At 37.6% G+C, this 27,775-nt stretch overlaps 1 protein-coding gene across 5 annotated transcripts in view; it reads right to left on the reverse strand.

Annotated features, from left to right (window-relative positions):
• pard3b (par-3 family cell polarity regulator beta) overlaps positions 1-10,435 on the reverse strand; it is a 673,678-nt gene extending 663,243 nt beyond the window's left edge. For 2 of the 5 annotated variants that reach the window (XM_031893388.1, XM_031893387.1), the window contains exon 1: positions 9,554-10,435. In XM_031893388.1, the coding sequence (XP_031749248.1) occupies positions 9,554-9,673 (120 nt within the window). In that variant the 5' untranslated portion in view covers positions 9,674-10,435. The remainder of the gene's footprint in view (positions 1-9,553) is intronic. The other 3 variants (XM_002936393.5, XM_012970974.3, XM_004917753.4) reach the window with 3 other exon arrangements.
• Positions 10,436-27,775: the final 17,340 nt, after the last annotated feature.

The following is a 27,775-nucleotide window of genomic DNA, read 5'->3' on the forward strand; positions in this document are numbered from 1 at the left end:
TGTTTCTAAAGCAAATATAACAGTTGTACCAGTGCAGGGCAACAGTACATTATATCACTTTTATATACTTTAAATTTTTTGGTATTACTGATCCTTTAAACCTTACCAAGATATTTAGCTCTGCACCTACCCGTTTGCCAGTCCTGAAGAAATCTCTGATTCCCCCCTCCCACCCCCATCTGGGGGCATCAACCCCCTACTTGCAACAGTTGACCTTGCTGACAGAATGAGTTCGGGATCCAGTACTACTGTGCATGCCCCTTTAATTGCATTTTATTGATCTGATTGGCTAAAGTGTGGCAATGGATATTACCGGAAGTAAGGCACATGTGCAATAGCGCTTCAGATTTTTTTTGGCAGGGGGCAGAAACAAGAAACCAAGCTGGACAGAAATCAGAGGTTTGTTTATTACTGGCAAAGAGGAGCTACAGAGCTAAATATCTTGTTAAAGCTTCATTTTTTTTTTTTTAAAGCCAAAATCAATTAGAAAAATGTTTTGTCCTAAGGTGAACATGAAATAGTTGCTAACATTGCACAGATGTTGCAGAGAAATGTACTAAATAATGTAGCTAATTTTAACAGTTCTTTTTTTTTAACAGAGTCTGCACCTGGATTACTAAAATGCCAGCCTGAAAAGTAAAGTGCAAACCTCAATTTTCATTTTGGGTGACATGTTTGGGATCCCTTATCTGGAAACCTATTATCCAGAAAGCCCGTCTCCCACAGACTCCATTTTAATCAAATAATTCAGAATTTTAAAACTGATTTCCTTTTTCTCTGTAATAATAAAAAACAGTACCTTGTAATTGATCCCAACTAAGATAAAAATAATCATTATTGGATGCAAAACAATCCTATTAGGTTTAATTAATGTTTTATTGATTGTTTAGTAGACTTAAGATGTTGGGATCCAAATTACGGAAAGACCCCTTATCTGGAATACCTTTGGTCCCGAGCATTCTGGATAACAGGTCCTATACCTGTACTATGTTAAAACACCTGAACTGAAATAATTTCCTTTATCTTTGTAATAAAACAGTACTTTGTACTTAATCCCAACTGACTCTTTTTGGGTTTAATTAATGTTAAAATGTTTTTTCAGTAGACTTAAGGTATGGAGATCCAAATTATAGAAAGACCCCTTATCCGGGAAACCCCAGGTCCCAAACATTCTGGATAACAGGTCCCATACCTGTACTAATCTTTTGTACTGGTCAAAGGATCTAGCATAGGTTTCTTTATTTAGGGTGTCTGTTAGAAACTCTATTGGCTCTCTGGTGCTTTATAAACAGGACATTAACGTATGAAATGCTTTCTAGGACTTTAAAGAGGTAGTTCACCTTGGCAAAACTAAGCATGAAAGATGATGAACATGTTTTGTGCTACACAGGCTTTTTCTCGGTTGCTAGAGGTACCTTCCTGAACCATATTAATTTATAAACTGCTTTCAAGGGCTATAAAGAAGAAAGTACTTTAAGAGTCTGCACCTGTGTATGCTTTTAAAAGGAGAAAAGAAAGGTAAAAACTAAGTAAGCTTTATCAGAAAGGTCTATGTAAATACAGCCATAAGCACTCACAGAAACACTGCACTGACTTCTCTTTCAAAAGATTTGTCGTGTATGTAATTCATGTGCCAGAGACACGCAGCTCTCTCCCCTCTCCTGCTCCCCCCTCCCTCAAGAATGCTAAGAACTCACTCTCCCCCTTAGGAATGTATATCTGAGCCAATCAGCAGGAAGCTGACTCATAGTCTAACTAACTGAGCATGTACACTTTGGTATCGGTCTCATACACATTTTGAGCTACACTTTTTTTTCTATGCCTGCAGGCTCAAATCCCTGGTGACAATGCTGCAGGCTCAGACTCTGGTTGCCATTCTGCTGACAGTCCTTAGGTGCCAATATTGTATATACAGCCCTCTGAGCATATACAGATCACTGCTATTCATTGTATTTAAAGGAAAACTTTATATAGTTTATATTATGTTAAGTGCATTTTTTCTCTTGATCCACCATTTAGTGATGGGCTGTGTGCTTCCCCAGAGACCACATAATGCAGCTCTAACTGTAACAGGAAGTTGTGTGGTAGCAAAGACAAACCTTTGTTTATTAATTGGCTCATGTGGGCTAGCATGTATGTGTGCCTGGTTTGTTTGTGTGCACTGTGAATCCTATGATCCCAGGAGATGGTCCTTAATTCTTAAAATGTCAATTTTCTATTTAGGTTTACCCAATGGCACACACTTCTAAAAAGTATATTTATATAAAAATGGTTGATTTAGATATGAGCTGGTTTTTGCATATATTTTTCAAGAGACCTACAGGGGTGTAGTTTTCCTGACTACTCTACTTATTCACCCTGGCCTGCAGTGGGACTCCCACTGGAATTTAGACTTTGAACTGCTTAGCCCATTGTGTGCTCTAGTATTTTTAAACCTGCCTTTGCGTTGTTTGTTCTATTTATCTGACTTACCTGCCTTATTATCTACATATAGATTTTAAGCTCTACGGGGCAGGGACCTCCTTCCTACTGTGTCTCATACCACATGGCACTTATATATATATATATATTTATTGTATTTATTTATTATATCACTTGTCCTCCCTGTGTGTAATTTTGTATTCTGTGAGATTGTACAGCGCTGCGTACCCTTGTGGCGTTTTATAAATAAAGTTATACATACATACATACATGTGCTGCAATAAAGCTTATTTCAGTTTGCAAGCATTGTCTCAGTTTCAACGTTGCGTCCTCCGTGGTCAAAACTATAACCAAGGGCCCGCAACACCAATGTGGCCCCTCGTTATTAAACTATGGTCACGGAACTACTCATGTTACTTGTGTAATGCCGACATTTTACAACAGGGGGGCATTATTTTCTATATGAATGTGAATTTTTACCAGTGTTTTTGAGGTTAGTTGATAGGTACAATGTAGCATTTTCTATGGTATGTATTAGCTGTCAACATTAAACAAACAGATTTTTGTTTACTTCCAGGTTTGACATTTCTGACACGTGCAGTAAGAGATATTTAAACACTGAATCTCTATTTGCATCTACTAACAAATTTAAAGGGGAAGTTGACCTTCAAAAAACTTTCCATTGATCTTACACAGACCACTAGATATAATGACTTTATAAAATTGGTTTCTTTTCTTAACTGCTTTTTTTAAGCCTTATCATTAAAGGAGAAGGAAAGGTAAACTAGTAAGTAAAAGTGAGCTTTATTAAAAAGGTCTATATAAATACAGCCATAAGCACTCACAAATGCTGCACTGAGTCCTCTATCAAAAGAAACACAAGATTTCTTGCCTCCTTTTTCCTGTGCCAGAGTCTGCACAGCTCTTTCCCCTCTCTTGCTCCCCCTTCCCATAAGAATGCTAAGAACTCCCCCCCCCCTTAGGAATGTGTGATCTGAGCCAATCAGCAGGAAGAATTCTCATAGTCTTACAAACTGCGCATGTGTCTTGGTCTTGGTGCAGGAGCGAGGCATTATGGGAATTTTTTTTACAGGGCTCAGCATTTTTTTTTTTCCTATGAAGCTTCTGATAATCTGAACAGGCGAAATATGGGGACACTTAAGGGCACTATTGAGAGAACTGAAGGTATGCCTGTAGCTTGAGATTAATACTTTATTAGCCTTTCCTTATCCTTTAAAGGTTCATTATTTACCTCTTCATGTTACCAAGTCTTTAAGAGAGTTGATGTCTCCAAAAACTGATACATCTAATATATAAGATACATTTGTTAATATATTTAATACATTGTTTAACATCAGCTCTACTAAGCATGCTCCCTGAACTTTATAAAGCTGTTGCCATTGCTGTATTTGTTGCTGACATTACTCTGATTTTGCTGAAATGTGGCAAATTTAAAAAAAATCATTATTGCTGGTGTACTATTTGAAAACAATGGCAGGGGGAAATTTTTTGGAAATTGAACTCCCCCCTTTAATCTTTAATTTTCAGGAATATATTACTAGCATCTTAAGTAAAAACAACTTGTAACATTATATAAAACTTCAAAGTTTACTACAAAAAAAAGTCCTGTTATGCTCTGTGGCAGGGATTCTAGATACAGATTTGGAGTTAGATCAAATGTGTACATTTGTTTCTGGTCCAGGCAGCTATCGGAAAAGAGAACTACTGATGTGCTGCTCCTGCATAAGCCACAAAAAAGCACTGGCACTCAAAGCTACAAAAATGGGACAAGCCCTATAAAAATCTTTAATCCGCATTAAAGATTTTTATAGGGCTTGTCCCATTTTTGCAGCTTTGAGTGCCAGTGCTTTTTTGTGGCTATTGGAATTGGGAGGGTGCCGATCCCTCCAAGCAGTGTGCACCGAGCGGAAAGTTTTTGGAGAGCTAAGGGTGTGCGGGTAGGATCTTCTGTTCTTCTCTGCTCCTGCATAAACCATAGCTATATGTTGCAGCTCCCATAATTGCCCAACTACAGTCAGGAGTCATTTAAGAGTCTCTTCTAACTGCATGTTACAGGGCTGCACTGACAGCATAACAATAAAATTGCAATCAGGGAAGCATTTCCTTAGCTCAGCTAAAGGCATGGCTACAAGATGTCTTACTGTTTTTAGTTTGTCCCAGTCTGCTGCTTCATAGGGAAACAGGACACAGTTAGGAACCAGTCTGAGACAGCTGTTACTGGCGATACCTGGTGATCCCTTCGGTAGAGCGAGCGACTGTAAAGGTCAATAGCTTATGCATGTTACTTCAAAATTAAGCAATCAGAGCAGGGTCAGGAAGAGTGTTAGGTTCAAACTTATGACACCACTGACCCCCAATGAACGGACTTGTTAATTACCACATTAATAGAACTCTTTATATGAACTGCTTATTATTGATTAACATCAACTATTTATATTGCACACAAAAGGGGCGTGACCAAAATCTTATTACAGCACACTTGTGTTTATGGGAGGCCGCATATAACTAACTTGCATAGGGCCCCAAATTTTAAGATGGTGGCCCAGGCGTAAGTCATAACTACATTTCATACACTGCTGGCTAAGGTTGACTTAAACAGGCCCAACCAATATTGGGTCTAGACTTACAAAGATCCCATTTGGGCTGGCAGGAAAACATGTTACAAGATGACTTCTTCTATATCCAATAATCACCAGCATGCTTATATAGACTAAGGGGCACATTAAGCACTTATGCGATAAAGTCGGATTCTTTCTTACTTGATAATTTTGAGATTTACAAGTGGGTTTTCACTAGAACTCGATTTTTTTCGTTATTATTCCCAGAAAAATTCGAGTTTTTCAAAAATGTGCCCATAATTTGTGATTAATGTTTAGTTAACTTTTTTTTGTAAAATAAAAATTCAACAGGTTTGATCTGTCAAGTACCATTGAGTCCTATGGAGACTTAGAAGAGCAGAGGAATAGAATAATCAGTGACTTGTTGGCATATCTCAGCATGGATTTATGCGTAACAGATATTGCCAGACTAAATTAATTGCCTTTTATGAGAAGGTGAGCAGGAAGCTTGATGCTGGAATGGCAGTGGATGTCATCTACTTGGACTTTGCTAAAGAGTACCTCACAGAAAGTTAATGATAAAATTGAGGAATATTGGAATAGAATTTATTATTTGTACTTGGATAGAAAACTGGCTGAAGGATAGAATACAAAGAGTGGTGATAAATAGGCCAGTGTTAGTGAAGTACCACAGGGTTCAGTCATTCGTCTCTTGCTTTTTAACTTGTTTATTAATGGCCTGGAGGTGGGCATAGAAAGTACTGTTTGTGCAAAACTATAAGTTCCATGCAGAAGGAGGTTCAGTGTTGACAAGTGCAAAGTTATGCACTTTGGTAGAAATAATATAAATGCAACTTATACACTAAATGGTAGTGTTTTGGGGGTATCCTTAATGGAGAAGGATCTGGGGGTTTTGTAGATAACAAGTTGACCCAGTTTATTAGTTTAAAGAGGAACTCCACCCAGACACAACTTAAACTTTCTAAAAATTAACCATAATTTTTAAGCAACTTTGCAATATACATCTGTTAAAAAATATGCAACCTTTTTATGATTTTAATTTAATAATATGGTTTGGAACAGTTACCTAAACCTGACCCACTGTTCACCTGCTGATCTGGAAGACTACTTTGATGCTCAAAAAATGTAACAGTAGTTGACTGTCCTCAGCCTGAATCCTCCAAATCCCACAATTCCCTGCACACGTTATGTCAATAAGGAAAGAAAGAGTGAAATGCATTATGGGTAAATGTACTTTCTGAATGTTTTCTGTGGAGAAGTTGTTAAAATTTGTAACATCAATGTTTTAGTCCCTCCTCCCTTGCCAGGATTTTAAATAATGCAGAAAGAGAATGTATTTATTATTTTACAGCTGTATTTAAAAAAATTGTATAAAAATTGTATTTATTCATACTATATATTAGGGGTTTCTGTGTTGTGTGTGGCTATTTAACAAATTTAGGATTGAAAACCTAAGTAGAATTAAGGTTTAGTTTATAGAATAAATTATCCCTGCCAGCATATTTTAGAGTAAGAAATACTGAATTTCACAAGTACAACTTTAACACATTTATGAAAGATGTCCTTTCTAAATGTTGAGGCTTTAAAGGGGATATATACCATAAATTGTTACAATGCACTAAACCATGTAAAATAATGTAAAATAGAAGGAAGTGCTTTTATTTTAATGCCTTTGGGTTCAAATATGTCCATAACTGCTTGAAAACTGTGCTCTACCCAGACCTTATGCCAGCTTCCAGTTTAGACTATTCAGTATATGGCTATGGGCCACTGGCCCTCATAGACTTCAATGACACAACCTCACCTAGCTTAGTGATGTCACAGGCAGTCCGTTCCTGCTCTACTCGCTCCTCTCCCCTCCCCCCCGGCAGCAGCACAAGCAGAGAGACACAGAAGGAGGGAGGAGTTTTCCCTGCTACTGCTGAGTAAAGCCTGTCAGTCAGTGCTGTGACCACTTCCTGTGGGAGACTGAAGCAACACTCCCATGTCTCATTTGGCTCTGGCTTCAGACTTGAGTGGTTGTCTCTGCAGCTGTCATATAATGGCAGTTTTAGGAGGTAAAATGCTTTCAAAACATCTTTCTTTCTGCGTCATTTCACATTTTGAGGGAGGATGAATATTATAAATGAGTATGAACTTTATATAAAATGTCTCCTTTAAGGCCTTTAAGGTTACACTTGAAAAAAATGTTACACATACAAAAAAAAGCAGAGTTAGTGATGGGAATTGTTCCTAGTAATTAACCTACATTGAGTTGGCAGTGTGGAATGCCAGATATGTGCAGCATAGAATTAAACATAACCATAAAACAGAAACAAATACCAGAAAGCAAATTCATTACAGTACACATATAGCCATCATCATCATGAATGGTTCATACAGACAGCCTTGTTCATTGCAAAATTAATCTTCCACTACAGATAACAGGACAAAACATAAAAACAAATTTAATATTAAATAGATGTCATCATTAGTACTGAGTAATAATACCTGCTGTTTAGACAATAATACCTGCTGTTTAGACAAATACCACACCCAAAGATAAGATGCACAACATCTTTCTTCAGTTACAAAGGAAAAGATACTGAAAAGCTACCCACTAAGCCGGGGGTTTAGGCTAATGCCACGTGTAGCATATGGAGCGTATTTTCGGCAAGCCAAAAAACACTCCAAATGCTCAAAAATGCCCCTACCTGTGCCTGCACCGGAATGAATGGAATACGCTCAGGTGCAGGCACATGTAGCCATTATCCGCCGAAAATATGAAGTCTCTTTTTTGGCGGATATCAGCTACATGTGCCTGCACCCAAGCGTATTCCATTCATTCAGTGTTTGTTCATGCATTTGATGCTCGATTGAGAAACAGGTTTGAGTACACCTAAATGCATTAGCTAATCTATTCCCTTATATTCTGCTTCTTGGTACTCTCATGCATTTAGGGTTGCCTTTCCTGGCATTTTTATGGAATTTGCTTTTTTTAGACACCACATGCTTTGTATTGTGCTTTGACACATGTTCAGAAGCCAATAGAATAGAGTTGCATTTAAAAACTGATGCAATAGATGTGTTTTTATGGGCTCAGCATACTTTCTAAAGACAGAAAAAAATGCCAATAGCTGGCCACACACGTGGCGATTTTCGATCATTTGTGCGACCATCGGTCACACCAGAGATCGTTCCAACTCTCCACTGACGTTCAGGGCTGAATCGTCAGATATGGAGGTAGATACAATAGGATTTCTACCTCCTTCTGCCGATTGAGCCCTGAAGGTAGACTTTGCTCAGGTGCCTTCAATGGTGCCCAATCAAAATTTTTAACCCGCCCGATCGGCGAGTCTTCCGATATCAGTTGCCTCACTGAGTTGCCATACACGCACCGACTATCGTACGATATTATCGGTGCGTGTATGGCCAGCTTATGTGTAAGAGCTCTAATTCAAAGAAAAAGTGCTGAATGCTATGATCACTGAAAGAGAAGTTGTAGAGCTCATCCAGATAAGGACTTACAATTATTGCAGTAAAAACAAATGTTAAAGAGTTTTTCACCTGCAATTTCAGTTACCAACTGATTTGCTAAAATAGGCAACTTTACATTACTCACCTTTTCAGTGTTTCTCAATAGATTTTATAAGCTCAATTTTTGTAACCAATGTGCTATTGCGTATGACATAACTTAATGTTAACAGGCAGCATGGTTGACCACATAGCGGCTCATTGGACAAGCACGTTAACCATATTGACAAGAAGCCTTGTGTCATGTCCCTTAGTATTTGAGCAGCTGAATAATTAGAGCCAATATATGATTTGTGATAATTGATTTACTACCTTGGAATACAACTGTTTTGCAACCCCTCCCCCAGTTACCTGTGACTTTCTAGCTGCACATGTTTGTCTTTGTTGGCATGTCCTATCTGTGCTTCTCTGTCTCTCATTGGACATTTCGTACTATGTAGTAAATTCCAGTCAAGCCGGAAAATTGGACTTGCACCATTATCTCTTGTGTCACACAAGCAGTTATGTATTACTTGTCTGTCTAGTATGTTTATTTTAATAGTTTTTTGAACTATTAAGCTTTTTGTTCAGCAGCTTTCCAGTTTGGAATTTCAGCAGCTGTCTTGTTGCTGGGGTCCAACTTACCATAGCAACCAGGCTGTGGTGCAAATGGGAGACTGAAATATGAATAACAGAGGGCCTTAATAGAAAAATAAGTAAAAAAAATAGCAACAATATTTCTTTCTCAAAAAAAAAAATTGATAACATACACATTTGACATATATCATATAAATGTATATTCTTTATATAAACAGTAGAAGAGTCAGACCAGTGAGTGATGTCGCTCCTGGCATTAGCACCCAGGCTGTTATGTTGGGGTTTATGGAGTGCATTCTGTATGTAATTTAAAATCAATAAAGTGTTTACAAACTAAAAAAAACTGCAAGGTTCCTTGAGTTCCTACTTCCAACATCCAATAAAATGCATTGCACAATAGCACAAATCACACCTGTCACATTTGCATTATTATGGGATCTTACTTTTTCCTTGGCTTTGATGAATCTCTGCGCAGCCTGCTGGATTAGTTCTCTCACACTCATCTTTCCATCTTTACAAGGAACAACAATTCCAGTTTTCCCAAAGCAAACGGTTACTTTCATTTTATTCCTTTTTGAGTTTCACAAAAATTATATGTCAAAGGGTTAAAAAAAACCGAAAGGCTGCCAAATCCCTGCACACAAAAAAGTGTCAGTTTGTTATCCTGCTGTTGTGTCCTGGGAGCAACAGGTGCAAAGTCTTGGAAGGTTTATCGTTTGCACTCAGCATGCTCCATAATTATGTTTACTCCATGGAGGAAAGCAAGTGCAACTGTTTCATTAATTAGGTTCAGTCCTTAATTAAAAAGGCGCAAAATGCAGGTGGATGGCCACCTGGGTCCCAAAAGCTTACAAAGTTTATGAGAAGTTTTTTCTGAACTGAAAAAGATTACATAAAATCGAAATAAAGCTTTTCTTTTTATTATCCAGGTAGTTTGAGAGTATCCCAAGAGAGCAGTAGGCACCCCATGGAGGCGGAAGGAAGAAGAGTGACTAAAGGGAGGGGAGAGGTGGAATGAGGAAGCCACTCCAGGCAGGTCTCTCGGGATGGGCTGGATTATCCAGCTCTGCTCCTCTATTTCCGGGGCTGAATAGGAATGGGACTGCTGCGACGATACAGGGGTTAAACGCTTTGCAAGGTCCCGGTTAGAAGTGTGGCTTAGGGCCGGGATTCCCAGGCAGGCACTGCAGTAGGGGAGGAGCAGCAGAAGTTTGTATGTCACTACAGAGGGAGGAGGGAGAAACTCCTGTGGAACAGGAGGGAGAGGAGAGCGCTCCTGATACAATGCATGAATGCTACTTTGTTCGGCCCCTCCCTCTCAGCAGTGAGGTAATGGAGCGGCCAATACAGGAGATACAGACAGAGAAGTGAGTGTGGAGGGAAACTACAAACTGACGACAAAGCTCACAGAGAAAGTGTGGATGGTGTAAACAGATATAGAGCATGAGAATGCGGGAAATAGGCATATGTGGGATAAAGAAAGTGCCATTAACTGCGCGAACATGGCTAGTTAATACAGGCATTGTGTGTAAAAGTGGAATTAGGGAAGTGGCCAAAGAGCTGGATTAAGGTAGTAGGATTCCGATTGTTGCATGGGGGAAGTAGGTAATGGAAGGAAGTAAAGTAAAGTCCATTATGACAAGTCTATGTAATTGTTTATATTCCAGAGAAAAACATTAAAGGGGAACTGTTGTTAGATTTTTTTTTTATAATATTGAAAATATAAAGTCTAGAGAAACATTTTGACAATTTATACACACAGATACAAATCTGACTTCAGTAGCCAGATTGAAGGGGTAACAAAAGAGTATAAAAAAAAAGACTTCCTCCATACCAGTGAGAATGCTCGGGACCTGGGGTATTCCGGATAAGGGGTATTTCTGTAATTTGGATCTCCATACCAGTGCCACATCAATTTCAGAAATATTACAGACCTCTGCACATACAACTGTGTGTATACAGGCACATAGACTTCTGTATGTTGGATTCACAGACACTTCTCTATCTCTCAGAGCTCTCCTGCAGACTTACTAGCCAGGCTTTCAGGCTTCTTGATGGGCCAGCTGAGTCAAAAAAATGCCATATAGCTCCTTGGAAAGTACCCTTTTTTGGCTGTCTATCCTTTGCAGCCTCTATTGGTGTGGCTTACCACAAAGCTGCAGAATCCCAAGCCTGTTTGTCATGACATGGCCTTATTGAGCTGTGCAACATGCATGCTTACATTACAAGTAGTATGTGCATGACATGATGAGTCATGAGTATATTGAAATCCCAAATGTTGCAGAAGGGGTCATCGACCCCTTGCAGCTGAGTAATTGAAAGAGTGTGTTATTGTTCCTTGCAGATACTTTAGAATGACATTGAGCCAGAAAGAGTGTGAAGAAACTAAACTACAAACTGGAATTGAACAATTAAACTATTACCAAAGTCAGGGCTGTTTTTCTTTAATGGAGACATATATAAAAATTATGAATGTACCAGTGAATTATACTCCTTTAGATATAGAAGGATTGTGCTTAAAAAAGTTGTGTTTCAGACTGATTTATTGAGAAATTCCACCAAAACGCCACTAGTCCCACCTACCTGTGCCACTTCTTTCTGGCTGAATTCTCTGGATGTGCAGGGGAGCTGGTGGCTCTCAGTACACTGCACTGTAGGATAGGAACTAATCAGCAGCTAGGCTGACCTGATAGGGAAGTGAAGCCTGTCTTTGTGTGTGTGACTGCAGGGCTGTGATTGGCTCTCCCCCTTCTACTGTGCTTCTGGCATGGAATGTTAGGACACGTCCACCCTTCATTTCAAACATGTGATCATTTCAAAGTAATAGGATCTATAGGGAGCTCCAATAAAGGGGCCATTTTAGAGATAGGATTAATTTTAGCCCAAAGTGAAACCAGCACCATATATTCAAAATTGCCTACAAAATTAAGGTTTTTCCCATTTATCCAATATGTCTCCTTCAAAAAAAAGTAACTTGTGAGGCAAAGTTAATACTCTTTACATGTACATTAGAGGACACTGTAGACAATAGCAGGGGAACTTTTTCACAAAGAAATAAACAGAACTTTCAGCAGCAGCAACACCTATGTGATGTTGCTTTTGCAGACATAAAACAGTATATGTCCTTTAACTTGGCCCCAATGGAGTTAAAGATAGGTATCAGACAGATGAATCTGTAAGAGTTTGTCTTTTGACTGATCATGTGAATTAGGCCTAGAACGTCAGTCCAGATTGATGGGGTCTGATTCTGGACTTATGGTCATCTTTGTTCAGGTTCAAACTACTAGGACACATCACAGGGATCCATAAAATGATTTGGGGAAAACAAATGCCCTTGCATTTAGGGTTGCTGATTTTCCAAGCACTCAGTTTTTATTATCCAGAAGGACAATGATCTCCCATTTTCTTGTACAGTTTTCCTACTTGGGAATCAGATATCCTGGGAATCTCGGTTTCGCTGTCACTGTTTTCATCTTTTTCATGTCCTTTTTAATTAATAAGAATGGGCAGATACAAACTTACCAGACTAGTGGAGGAGATATCATTTCTGATGTCCTAGGAAGACTCACTAAGGTTCATCATTAGAAGTGAATGAGGCTGAATATAGGCCAGCAACTGAATATAATATTAATCAGCCTTTAATTGCTTCTCATGCAGTGTTTCACATTTTCTTTGCACCCTGCTTGCTTTGGGGGCTTAGGCTACAATTTCTGAAGCAGAAGTGAGGGAACTATGCTGTCTTGGAGGGTTCACCTGGTTACCTGCTCACCTTCACTTTTTCATGATTCCCAGCTCTAACCCTCACTGGCCGTCTGTAGATCTTGGGGTGCTTTTGTAATCTCTCTTTTGTGCTATTCTTTTGCTGTTTATTATCTGCTTCTGGTTGCTACTCTTCCTCCACTGTGGCTCACATATTTTTTGTGCACTCCATTACAGGTATGCTTGCCCCCTTAATCTGACTCATTAACCCATTAATTATATTGGTAATTTATTGTAGCATTGTTGTTTAATTGGGGTAATTATATATGTCACAGATTCTTTTTAAATTAGGTCATGTGTAAAAGGCAGGCTAAGGGCCATGAGCATGCCTTGGAAGGCCACATCCAGTCTGAGCCCTTTCAGGTGAAGGACCCTATCCTAGAAATTCCACTGGGCCACTTTTTTTCTAAATTAGGCAAGCTCTTAACAAACTAACTGGGATATACAGATATAGGACCCGTTATCCAGAATGCTCGGGACCTGGGGTATTCCGGATAAGGGGTCTTTCTGTAATTTGGATCTCCATACCTTGTCTATTAAAAAATCAATAAAACACTAATTAACCCCAATAGGATTGTTTTGCATCCAATAAGGATTATGTTTATCTTAGTTGGGATCAATTACAAGGGACTGTTTTATTACTACAGAGAAAAAGGAAATGAGTTTTAAAATTTGGAATTATTTGATTAAAATGGAGTCTATGGGAGAAGGGCTTTCCCTAATTCGTAGCTTTCTGGATAACGGGTTTCCGGATAAGGGGTCTGATACCTGTACCAAATTGGAAGAAAATAGGAAGCCCCCAGGAATTGGAGTCACAGTAGAAGCTTTCCATGCACCAGATTTATTACAGCATTACTATTTTCTAGTCTATCTCATGGTATTGTAATTATACTTGATATGTTAAGTTATCCATAGCACCAGACAACATTGTACATTGGTATGGTCTATATAAAATTACAATGGCCTTTGAATTCTTGCTGCTATTGCTCTCACTGTTCTTGGAAAATAGAAAAATATATGTAATTAAAATGCAATACAAAAAAAGATTTTTCTTTACACCTACATTAACATTGTATTCAAAGCACCAGATAAAAAGGGCCCATTACATATAACTACCCATAGCCTTCCCATAGTTAAATTCCTTCTTTCTAGCTGTGAAAATTATATATGAATTTCTCCTTACATTATTCTGTCCCCAGTGTCCTTAGCTCTATTTTTATCTTGTCTGTCACAAACAAAAAATTAAGTTTATATATTTAAATTAGCTATATTTATTATAATTAATCTGGGTAATCTTTGGCAAATTACTGCAATCTGTCAAGGATGCTTTAGGGGAAGTATTGCAATTTACTTTTAGTTTACTTCTAAATTTACTTTGTTTTTAATATGTATGCTAAGTGCTGTTTATATATTTATTTTTGGATGAGTTCTTACTAGAGGTCAATCTTTAAACTGAAAGATCACATCAAGAAATTTGGAATACACTGTATGGGGTATGTATTAATTTCTTGTTGGTCGTTCTGGATGTGCAGATCATTTATTCCCACAAAACACAGTGTAGTGAAGTGCATGTTTAATATACTTAAGGTAGTGATATTTTCATATATTATAAAGCATAATCAGGCATTGTAGATGTATATATGTGCGCCATAATACTTGGAATTGATATAGGATTCTATTGATATACACTTTGTAGAATAAGATAGGCATTAAAAGCTTAAAGTAACTAGTTACTTCCATTGTTACATAAAACCAACCAGATAGCGTAACCACACCTCTCAATTAAGTAAGTAATGTTATAAATATACATTTTTGGGGTTCCACATTATTTAACCTGTATGTAAATAGTATAAAGTATACAATATAAATAATATAATTAAGAAAAAATTAGAAAATATTATTTATACTGTATACTTTATACTGCTTACATATAGGTTGAATAATGTGGAACCCTGGAAATGTATATTTATAACATTGCTTACTTACTTGAGAGGTGAGGTTACGCTCTCTGGTTGGTTTTATGTAACAATGGTCTGGTATTTTGGTGCTTTAACTGCCTATGACTAATTACTCAAGGGTTTAAAACGCGTAAGGTGGAATACTATTGCGTTGTTATGTATATTTTTTAACCTAGAGCTTTGAATAAATTTGTAATTTTAAGGTTCGTTTAAGTTACGTTATACTCTTAAATGCTCCTTATTTTTGTTTGTTGATATGCACTTTTGTTCTGGGGACAATATCCTGCTAACTTTGTCCTTTTCTGACTGGCCACATATACATATCCCGTGAAGCAAGTAATTAGGTTAATAATCTCAAATGAGTTGGGTTTTTTTTTTTGTAAAAGTTGTAACTGTTTTGAGTGGTAAAGGGAAATACATGTTGTCTGCTAGATTGCTCTAGATATGCAATTATCACTTTCACAAATTATCACTGTCGCAGCTATCCCCTTTTTATGCCTAACTTCAGAAGTTAAATTATGAAAAGACCTTTCAAAAAGGTGGCCTGTACATGCTACCTGCTGATTGTTTTTATGGCTTAATGCTCCTGGGTAAACTTAGGGCCTTTTATTACATAACCCCAGTTTGCCTAGGAGCAGTAACCAATAGCAACCAATACAATTTGCTTGCAGGTGACCAGTAAATCCTAGCTGCCAATTGATTACTATAGGTGGTAAGAAGTGTAGCAAACATTGCTCCTATAGGAGATTACATAACATATGAGTTTATTTAAAGTGAAACACCTTTTTCAAATATAACACTATTTTGGCTATATTGGACCAAAACCAGGCTAGTAGTAGAGCATTGGTTACATGTGACTCTCCTGCATCAGGATGGGCCTATGGGAGAAACTACTGGAGGATGTTGTTGAACTATACCTCCCCGAAATGCCATCCCACCGGCAAGAATCTAAATCGCCGGTGGGATGGCATACGCGGCGCCGCGTATTCCATCCCACCGCCGATTTACATTCTCGCCGGTGGAATAGCATTTTGAGGAGATTAGTCGCCCGCGACAAGGGAGATTTGTCGGGCAACTAGTCTCCCCGTGTGCCAGAGCCCTAACTATTTGTGTCTATTTTTGCATGAACTGCAGGTTAGTTAATCCCTATTAATATGCAAAAATATTGTTTTAGTGGGTCTATAAGATGTGGGCAATGCAAATTAATTACACAACAAATAGGCAGAGATGCCTGATTCTGCAGCTTTGGAGGTAATTGCTTGTCTTTTGTATCTTTTGTATTTATTTAATCAATTAATCTGAGATAACAGAGATATAAGAACTGAAATGTTTAGCTAAGGCTAATGTCCCACAGAGAATCTCTGCTACAGCGACTAATTTACCCGAAATGCCTTCCCACCGGCAATAATGTAAACTGGAAGACATATGCATTGCTAAGTCGCTCAAATTTCCTCATGAAAACCTCAGGTGACTTAGTGAATGCCTTCCCACCTGTGTTTCACATTGCAGTAGCAGATAATTAATCAACTAATTCTCTGGGCAACTAATCTTCCCATGAGACATTAGCTTAGTTCAAGTAAGAAAATTCACACAATGGGCCAGAGCCAGTTTAGTGAGAAAAAGTTATCTCTTGAGTTGTCACATGACATTCAATTTGAGGAGATTTTTTTTTTCTCCTAATTCAGTTCCAGTTTTTTACCATAGACTTCAATAGAGTTTTCACATAATATACCATGAGATATGTTTTACTAAATTGAATTGCATCTCATAATGTATATCAGTTTTCATGTGATAAAACTTTTTCTCACTTAATTGAATCTAGACCGATATTAGCATTAGCAATGTCCCTTCAACTAGAAACATTACTAATCCTGGGATATAGCTTATTTTTACTAATATTTTATATTTGTTAATTGCTTTAAAAAAGAAAAACCTGTAATTTGTCTTAAAAAAACTGTTGTCTACATTATGCTCAATGTGAATTGACATAAATTTGCAGATCCCTGACCCTTAACCACCACACCCACACCACACCCAGACAACAAAGATTTGAAAGCCTCTTTCTATAAACCCTCTAGCACCATCGGCACTGGGTTTCATATTGATTTTTGGTTCTATTCAGAGATTGAAAAAATAGCTTAAATACGGGAAGCACTGCTCTCTTTGTGGAAAATTGAGGCTAAGACTTGTAAGCAACATGATGGTAAGTTTTATTTGAAAGCCAATTTAGATGAACTTTAGTATCTGTGGAGCCTTACATAAATACAGTTTTCTACCTTGTGATTTGCACCAGGAAAATAGTGTACAACCTAACTTATGCTAAGCTTTGTAAGTAGATGGTTGACTGACTAAGAGAAGCCTCTCTGACTCTATAGGCTGGATTGAAAAAATAAACCCTAACATGTTATAAGTGCAAGGCAGGGGGTCACCTTGTAAATACATACATAGAGTGGATTTCCGTAAAAAAAATGCATCCTTTTACATTTCAGTGCCAAAATCTTGATGTGCCTTTTCTTAGCCTGTGAATTCACTATCATGTCCAGAAAGATGGATACATTTTTGTAATTTATTATCCATCTGTATTCCCTTAGAAGTTGAATACAGTTTTGAGTGTGAATTGCTTTTTATCTAAATTGACATACATGAGGATATTGAGCAGGTACAGGTAGACCCCCCCGGAACAAATACTGGCTACTAAGACCCCCAGAACATTTGTGAAGACACTGGTTATCAATGTGAATCCGGAGGGCATGGCTTAAATACCAGAGGGCATGACTTAGAATCTTTGTTTCTAAGTGCTACTTCCATTGAAGGAGGATCTGTCAGTACTTTCCCTCTTCTTTTACATAGGGCAGAAGGAATGCTTATGGGCTTTTTTATCAATTTTCAAGTTTGTGAATTTTTTTTTTACTTCAAATAAACTCACATTTTAAAAAAAACTTAAATGCTTGGTTATTTATTAATTTTGAAAACTCATACGAATAAAAAAACTTGAGTACCTCAACGTTTACAAACTCGAAAATCTTAAATTGAAAATATAGCTTGACTTTACCTAGGACAACTTCCATTGACTTCTACATGAGCTCACAAGCTTTTAGCTGCTGAATTTTTAAATTAAATTAATTAAAATTAATTAAATTTTAAACATTTTTGAACTATAACTCGAATTTTGGGAGTTTTAGCACAAAAAAAAATTAGAATTTTGAATGTTGATAAATCATCCACTTAATCTCCAAGCTTGATTCTCGGGTCAATGACTGTTTTCATTGGCAACTCATTATAAGATCCTTCTTTGAAACAAGAGGTTCTGATAGCTCTTTTGGGCTAGTAAAACAATAAACTCGTCCTTTATTAATAAAGGTTTTTCTTGAAGGTTTTGATGTATCCAGTTATTTTGGGGTGTGCTTGGTTACTTTATAACCAAACTGTAGACTTGTTCAGGAACGGTGACTTATTCATCTGAACTACGCTATTCACATATCACGAATAAAACATGTCTGTTTTTTTGTTAGTGGATCCTTAAATGAAATTAATTCCTGAACCTTATCTCTAGTTTCTTGATGTGTTTGATGAAAAGGGAGTGGAGATTTTACCTCCTCTCTGGATTCATGTCTGCCCTTTTGATTTACTCTCAGGGCCAGCAATACCCTTTTGTAGTATTTATCCACTTTCTTTCATAATTGAAAGTATTTAAAGACTCTATTAATGAAACCACAGGAAAAGTTCAATCCTTTCCTCTACTCCTCGAGCTGGAGTAAGGATCTTTTTTTCTGAACAGAGAACTGAAAGCAATCTCAATAAAAATTGTTACCCTTTTCTTTTAGTCTCTGCAGTGTCTTTGTTTAAGGAATAAGGAAAATCAGTTGTATACAAACTAAAAACTTTGAGCTCCAAAATGAGCTGGAGGCTGAATGTGGGTATCACTTGGAAGCATTTAGATGCACAAGTTAGTGAGTACTAATGTTGAGAATAATATTACTTGAGGGATAAGGTGAAAGTCTCTCGTTTACATTGCTGTCCCAGTGCACTGATTTTAATGCTTGTTGAAGATGAAATAGTTGTTTAGAAAGGTCCCTATTCTGTTAGCAAGAACACATGTAATTGCCAGCAAGCTGTCATTTTCTTATGTAATTGAAGCATCAGTCACTACAAAGTAGCGCTGGAGTTTGCTGTAGTTATGTGCAATTTGAAATCTATCATAACAATGCTGCTGTAACTACACTCAGTAATGCATTTCACTGATCTTATTAACTAAACAGGAAAAATTATACTTCACATCATGTGGGGAGAAGGAGAAAGACTGAATTTATGCTGAATTCCATCTCCCCAGGGATCTTATAAAAAATAAAAAGGGGTAAAAGCACTTAGAGCAATCATGACATAGACCCCTTATTCTAATGCAGCAAAGTAATGTTTTTTTTCAGAACTGCCAGCTCTAACATTACATTGTAATTAGCCTCTTAGAAACGTGTGGGACTCCAATATAGATGTCCATTAATAACTGCTGATGTTGGAAAGGCTGTTCCGCCTACATATGCTGTTTAATTATGCTTAGAGTTCTTCATTTAAACAGACAATTACGAAAAACAGGTGGCTTCTAACTCACAGATAATGAATAGATGAATTTCAGTACATTTTCCTATTCCCTAATGTTTGCTTTTTTACTTCTTTCTTTGCAATACATTTTTTTTCGCAGCTCGATTTGCTCTTATCAGTTATGGCGTTAATCAGGACTTGCTGACTTTTTCTGTGATTAATCCCTTTGGTGCCTAAGGGACCTGCAATACATTGCCAGGAAAAGGGAACCTTTTAATAGCATGCTGAGCTGGTTAACCTTTTCCTTGGTAGGCGGCTCAGCAACATGGTACAGCTTCTGGATATTCTGGTGTTTTATGGGGTAAAATATAGCTAACCAAAGTTTATGACCATCATTTCTGAGTGCCCAACATCTGATCAAACTGGAATAAGTCAGTCGCTCACAACTGATAGTTCTTTCAGCTAACGATCTTCAGAAAAAATATATTACAGATAACTAGGCTGGATGATGCAGGGAATAGACCTCTTACATGCTTTTTTTTGCAAAGAATTGTTTAGAATATGCAATTTGCACATGATTTACATCATGTGATCTTTCAAAACAAATGATGAGGTTACACAGTGAGTAAAATATCTGCTTTACATGCAGCCTACATATTCTGAGCTTATTAAAGCAATCAGTTAGTATAAACCCACCCAAAACTCATTACTACTCCTCTCCCCTCTCCTGCTCCCCCCTCTCATGCGCAGTTGGTGGTAGCAGGAAATCTGCTTAAACTGCGCATGCGCAAGCAGGGTCCGTGTCGGCGGTGAGACCCAAAGACTGTACGCTTGCAGGGAAAATGTCGGCCAGGTACGCAGCTGTGCTACTATGCTCTTTGTGTGCAGCTCTGTAGGCCTTCCATCCTCCACCCTTAAAGCTACTACCATATGGGGCGGATGCTTGGCTCACTGCAGATACACTGAATGGAATTTGATTCAAACTGCTTGCATATGCAGTTTCCTTTCAAATTGTGCTCAGTTTGCCTGCACCCAGGCCAACGCTATGGCTCCAGGTGCAGGCCCACCATTAAGCTGTTTTGAGCATAGGGGTGGATTTTGCGCCTGCATTTATCCACAGGCCAAGAATTGACCCTGTGTAGCACTACTATATATATATATATATATATATATATATATATATATATATATATATATATATATATATTTGTTCTTATCCAAATCACCAATTGTTTTTTAAAAGACTGGGGAGACATGACAGAATTCAGAACACAGTTTTAAGCAAGACTGAGCTAAATTATAGCACTAAAAGAATATAGTAGAGGGCTAATGTAATATGGTGCATTGACAAAGCAGAACAGCAGCTGGAACATCCTTATATATATATATATATTATATATACAACAACAAGAGGTCCTCTGCACTCACCCAATTTCAATATATAGGACATTAAGACATTCTGTGCATTAAGCTACCAAGAAATACCCTCCCCTTTAAGCAAAACAGGGATTGTTTGTCCATATATGGCAAAATACTTCAAGCAGGCCAACTACGCCAAAGCCATCCCTTCTGGCCAGTCCTACACTGGCTTTTGCAATTCACTAAGAATTCCACTGCTTCAACACACAATAAGCAAAGGGACTAAGCTCTACCTGCAACTTACCCACCTTCAAGGCCAAAACCCCCATATGGTTGCCCTTTTATTGGCTCTACTGGGATCATCTGACTGTAGCTGGGAAGGGTGGGAGCTACAACATAGAGCTGGCCACTGCTCCTGTATAAACTATAGCAAAAAATGGAAAGTTGTGTTCAACCACTAAATTTTAAACCAATAGGAGGGGGTGCAATGAGGTTGTGACCACAAAATACATATAGACAACATCAAGAGGTCCTCTGCACATTATCAATATATATATAGGACATAAAGACATTAATTGTTGTAGTGTATGAATGATATGTAATTTTAATTTATTTTAATGTAGGGCAACCAGTTGCTATGTACTGTATATTATGATGACTAAATAAATCAATATATTGCAAGTATATCTGGGCACAGTAACCTCTATCTATATGGTTTACTGAACACATAGTAAAATTACATAAAATACATAATTCATAAATAGGGCAATACTTTTCTAAATATATGTATTTGCATTACCACTTTGCAATAAACATTGTTATGAATCATGTACACTTTTATACTCAAAATATTTGAGTGTGTGCTGTAGCCCTGTTTACCACAAGGTTCAGTTTCTTAATTCCACAATTCCATTTTTTTCCACATTGCAGCATTTTCCCTCAGAATACCACCAGTTAAAAAAACGGATCAGTTTGTAAGTTTAGCTACTTTTGCACAACGGTGTCTACAAGAAATAGCTTGGCACAGGCGGGACATGGATATATGATTACATAGCACTGAAACTGTGTGCAATTTATAGAGAATAAAACATTAGTAAGTGTGGGTACAGGGAGCAAGGTAGTCCCTGTACTTTACACCTGGTCCATGAAACACTTTAATTTCTTCTCAGTCAAGATAGAGATGTACCTTTCTTTGATAAATTATAATAACATAAACATAAATTAGTATAACACTGCAATGTGTTAAAACCATCTAAGTTGAATGGAAACATGTTGCAATAAAATAGTTAAAGGCATATGTTCTCTATCGCTTCTCATAGCCAAAAGTGATATATGTCAAATGTATCAAGTATCCATCTGTATAGACAAATCTTCAATTTACAAAAAACGGGGATAAAACAGAGAGGGGAGTGCCAATTCTAAAAAGTAAAAAAAAAGTTTAACATAAAAATAACAAGGAAGACACTAATAACCATTTTGCCAAAAAAAGAAAGTTCATTTCAGATAAAAACCATAGCTCTGTACTCCTGACAGTTCTCTGGCTCTTCACTGAAGCACAAGTTGGTGTCCCTGTGAATAGTCCTTCCTTGCTTCAACACTACTGGGCAGATTTATCAAAGTGTTAAAATAGAGATAACCACAGTAAAATTTCACTCACTTTATATTTATTCCTATAGAAATGCACCTCTAAAAATCCCATAGAAAAGAATAGAAAATGGGTGAATGTTACTGTGGTTATCTCTAAATACACACTTTGATACATTTGCCTCAATCTGTATCATGCACATGCCACAGCCCTAGTCACAATGGAGCAGAAAAGAGAAATTTGAGTTTTCCACAGTGAAATTTCTCAACTTTCTCTGTATTTCCTATGGGGTTTTTAAAGACCGATTTATCAACTGGCGAACTTGAAAATTCACTTCCGAAAACCCCATAAAAATGAATGGAGAGCGGTGGAATATTATCGTGGCAAGCTCTAATTTTACCTTTGATAAATATAACTCTATGGGGCCCATTCATTAAAGTACGAATTTTGGATTGTTATAAGTACGATTGGAAAAAATTCGTAGTAACCACAATAATTTCTGATATTTGAAAATGTTCTGAAAATTCTTTTCTTGGACGGACGAAAAATCGTTGTAGCGATCCAAAAGTTAGGAAATTCATTTTGCACAGTAAGTTGATATTTTTAAATCAAATATATGAAAATCATTACATCTAATAAAACACACTTTGACAGATTATAATTTTCTAGTGCCAAGTATCTCAATATTTTTACAAAAGTTTACTTTGAGAAATTGTCTCTCATGATGTATGTAATATAATGTAAGCACTCTTATTAAAGGCAATCCCAATAGTCTGCTGCTGTAAGGCCAACTAAGGCACCTGTTACCATTGCTGCAGATGACCCAACTGTTCCCATGGCAACACTGAATAGATAGAAGTGATGATCAAATATTATCCTTAGTTCAGAAGGGTGATGAAGAATAGGGCAATTTTAATCATTTTGTCTGTGCAGCAATTAGCAGATCCTACCATACATGCCACTCAGCGCCGGATTTCAACTTCAGGCAACCCCTGCACATGCGCAAATACAATCCCCCCCTCCCACGCGCGAACGTGCATGTGTGAATTTTCAAACTCCGATACGGAGCAGTGGGGAGAGGTCCCCATTGCCCGTATGGGAGCAAATTTTCAAAATTTCTCTGCTGCAGGGCGGCATCATGCCCCTAAGTTTATGCCGCCCTAGGCCCGGGCCTTTGTGGCCTCGCCACAAATCCGGGCCTGATGCCACTTGTTTCAACTAACATAATATTTCCTGTGATAATTATTTGTCTTTAAATGTAACTCTGAAATACAGCTTTGTACTATTTTGGCCCTGAAGTGGATTTATTGAATTTATTTTTTCATGAAAAAAAGATTACAAGTTTGCTAGCTGGACATTAAGATAAAACGCTACATACAGTTACCCTTGATGAGCAGTTTATTGTGCATCTGGGTTAATAGTTGATAAACAAGAAAGGAGAAGGGAGATAAAGATACAAGCTATCTTGAGTCCCTATTTTGCAAATTTTATCTCTGCATTACAGAAGCAGCTTAAATATTCATAAGCAGGCACTTTCAGATAATTCTGGCAATAAAATGAATTTTAGTTATTAAGGCAGTACAAAACATTTTCTTTTCTTTGAAATTTAACCCAAGAATTCTTATACATTATGTTGTTATTATAATGTTGACATGAGGTTGCTTTATGGAATACAGAGAAATAGTCTCTTTGTATTTGAAAGGCATTTTAGTAAGGGGCTTTTATTTAAGTCATTATATAATTTTACATTGGTAATCTTATTTACATTTTAACAGTTTTAAATGGAATGATGCATTATTTCTTTTATTTTCAAATGGCTATTCACTGTCTGAAGCTACACAATAGAGAAAGCAACAGATTATGATAGACTAGTCAAACTCTAAGGTGGGTACACGTTTGTTTCTTAGCAGTACCCCATAGCCACCAATAAGATTTTGATTTAAATATTCCAGCAGCACTAGACCAATGAAATCTAAGGTACTGTAATTTAGATTAGTTGTTGTGTGCTAATGGACTTGGACAAGTTTGCCACATTTGTGTAAATAATCTTTTATTGGTCTAGTTCAGTGCTGTCCAACTGGCGGCCCACGACCCACCTCTGTGTGGCCCCCCACCTGTCTGGCTGGTTTGATGGTTTACCTTTGAGTAAGATTTAAATGGTGTCAGTACTGTGATTAACTGGCCCCCTGCATGATTCTCATCTCAGATTCAGGCTGTAATCCCCCTGTATTGTTTAAAAATGTAATCCCTTGTGTTGTTCACACCTTTTAATGCCTACATTGTTCACCCCCTGCAGTGTTCACACCTCAGGCTTGGGCTGTAATCACCCTCATTGTTTACCTGTTCACACATACAGACATTGTAGGTACTGCCTGAGCTATGCTGCCTGTGTGTATGGCACACACAGGGAGCATAGGGTAGGCAGATTTAGGCACACACAGGGAGCATAGGGCAGGCAGATTATGGCACATAGGACAGGGAGGGTATGGCACAAACAGGTAGGACAGGCAGAGTATGGCACACACAGGCAGCATAGGGCAGGGAGGGTATGGCACACACAGGCAGGGTAGGGCAGGTAGAGCATGGCACACACAGGCAGGGTAGGGCAGGCCAGGAAGAGTATGGCACACAGGCAGCATAGGACAGGCAGAATGCTGCCTGTGTGTCATTATCCTGCCTGCTGTATGCTGCCTGTGGGAGGTGAACCTGGCAGGGGTTTGTTCTGGGAGTTTGTTAGCAGTTGGAAATAGCCATTAAATGGTCCCTAATGTGTGGAATTATGTGCTGGGGGTTGTTGTGCTATCCACAGGGGAGGAGGAGGCATATGGATTTAATGGTATATCTTAATATGACATAATATAATTCTTTCACATAAAAATGACGGTTGATATCACCGTAGTAAGGACCAAGCATTTGGGTTTTTGCTGCACTACCACCATTGTGGTACACCAGCTTTGAGACTACTGGAGAACAGCATGTTGCTCACAAGCCACTGGTTAGGGATCTCTGTCTTACATGGTTCCCTAAGATGAAGGGACAATTGGTGAAAAACAACATTTTATTCAGCCCATCTTAAAATACTGACAGCAGCTTGCTGCACCTTCTATACTCAAAAATATATTGCTGGCACATGAGTCAAAATATCAAATATTGTCCCAATATAGTGAAGTTCATGGCAAGATCTCTGATGCTTGTCTTATTATTTAATTTTAGGTAGCTGATAGTGACAAGATCTTGTTTGGGTAAAGGAGCATTGTTTCTCAGTTGTACCTAAATGGAGATGACCACTCTAATCAGCTAAGTGATCTTTGAGGATATGAGCAGATTATATTATGTTTGCTGCTCAGCTTATTTTGGCTTCTTCAGTTTAACCAGTTGCAAAACCCTTCCTACAAAGAGCTGCCCAGATCTGCACGTTTTGTTCAAAATACTGCTTAAAGCAGCCTTTTGTTAGTAGGGAATTGCTAAGCCCTTATTACTAGAAGCACAAAGGGAACCTGAGTTGGCTGCTGAAATTATGTAGAGCAATGCTGTCCAACTAGCACCCCACAGGCAAATCCTGTCTGCCCACACATTCCCTGAGTGCCTCTTCTAATATGTGTTTAGCAATTCCTTTACAAGTGCCTGCTTGGAATTGTATTCTCACAGGAGAATGCGATCAGGGCAGTCGCTTGTTACAAGAAAATCACAAAGAAGCACTAAAGGTATGTGTAGCAAGACAGGTTGACAGCAAATAACAACATGCTTCCTACGACGGGCCTGTGGGCCACCAGTTGAACAGCATATTCTGTAAAACTTCAGGAGCTTTTGTTCCTGATTACAAAAATATGTACTTTATAGAAATTAATATCAGCCATAATAAGTGTCAGGAGGAAAACAACAACCATTTCCTTGACAAATGACATTTTATGCTATTATGTTCTGTCCCCCACCCAAGGTGCCTATAAATTTAGGATACACTACATTCCCCAATTCTAGTCATTCTAGGCACAACATATTACACCATAGCAAATGTAGAAATAGCAGTGGGAAGAAGTCAACACACAGTGCTACATGTAGGGGATAAGGTATACTGATGCACATCTATTCCCTGCAACACATTTGATCTCCAATAGACAACATTGATTGTTAGAACAAATTACATTGATATTTGCATTCAATAATTAATCATTATTTTCAATGTAATTATAAGTGTATGATGAAGTGTATGGTTCTCTGACCAGTTATAAATGCCAGGAAAACAGATGAATACATTCTTTTGTGAAATAAAAATATTTGAATAGTTTAAAAACTATGGGGCCCATTTACTAAACCCCGATTAAGTATTTATGAGATACATTCATATTTTTTCTAACCTATAGAACATTTCGTAATGTCCAGGATCATTTCGTTAAAATTCTACAACTTTTTCATGGTTTCCATTAACTTCCACGAAAAAGTTTTCGCAAAGACTACGAACATTTTGGAATTCATTTTTTCCCCTCTGAGGCAAACTAGAGCCTCAGAGGCAAAAAGTTAGGTTGGTTACTACTATGTACATATGTAAGAATGAACTCCTCATCATCTATAACTCAAAACACAAGCAGCAGCAAGGGTATCAAGGGTAAAGACAAAACAACGATTCCACTAGTACTTTATAATAAAAACAAAATTGATGAAAATATGGATTTTTTTAAATTAGATGAAAATATTTTTAAGATACATTTATTTGGCTCAAGTTGCAAATTAACCGTTTCATTTTTTATTAAATATTACTTTCAATTTTATTCTTTGATTATATATGCAGTAGTAGGGAAGGCCAGTGTTTGACATTAAATATGATACTGCTTCATGTAAAGAACATAAGATCGTCACTACAGCTTTCAAACTTCATTGCTTTCAACTCGATCAGGCTCCCTGCCATTATAAAATATAAAGATTGGAAAACCTTCTGCCATTTTCTGCTCTCATTACAATCTGTGTCACTTCATGAAATATTGGAATTTTAATGCTTTTCTGGGAGAGTGAATTACAGCTATTTGCTGTCTTATGGCACATTCATGCACCAGTATGACCTTTTCAATATTCCACATTTTGACTGGTTGGCCATTTAAATTCTCCCCCCCCCCTCTATTTACAGCCTTGCTAAACTACAGGAAAATGGTTGTCACTGGCAGCCAATGGTAAGATGGATCCTTAAAAAGGTCAGTGTAGCGAGAGTGGAACACCATAATATGGAAGAAAATTTATGACAGAATTAAAACTTATATCTCCTGCTTCTATCTCAGAGTTTAGCATGGGTGATAAGAGGGGGATATTCTGAACCCACTGCATTTTTATTTAACTACTTATAATTTCTTTAAATCTATTATTTCTATTATTGACCTATTATTTTCCGACTATCTTTGAACTTGTATATGTCACAAAATATATACTGTACATTGTATAGTGCTTGAAAGTGATACAACAATAATACATTTATTATTTTG

This window comes from Xenopus tropicalis, chromosome 9 (assembly GCF_000004195.4).
Source record: "Xenopus tropicalis strain Nigerian chromosome 9, UCB_Xtro_10.0, whole genome shotgun sequence".
Classification (NCBI taxonomy): domain Eukaryota; kingdom Metazoa; phylum Chordata; class Amphibia; order Anura; family Pipidae; genus Xenopus; species Xenopus tropicalis.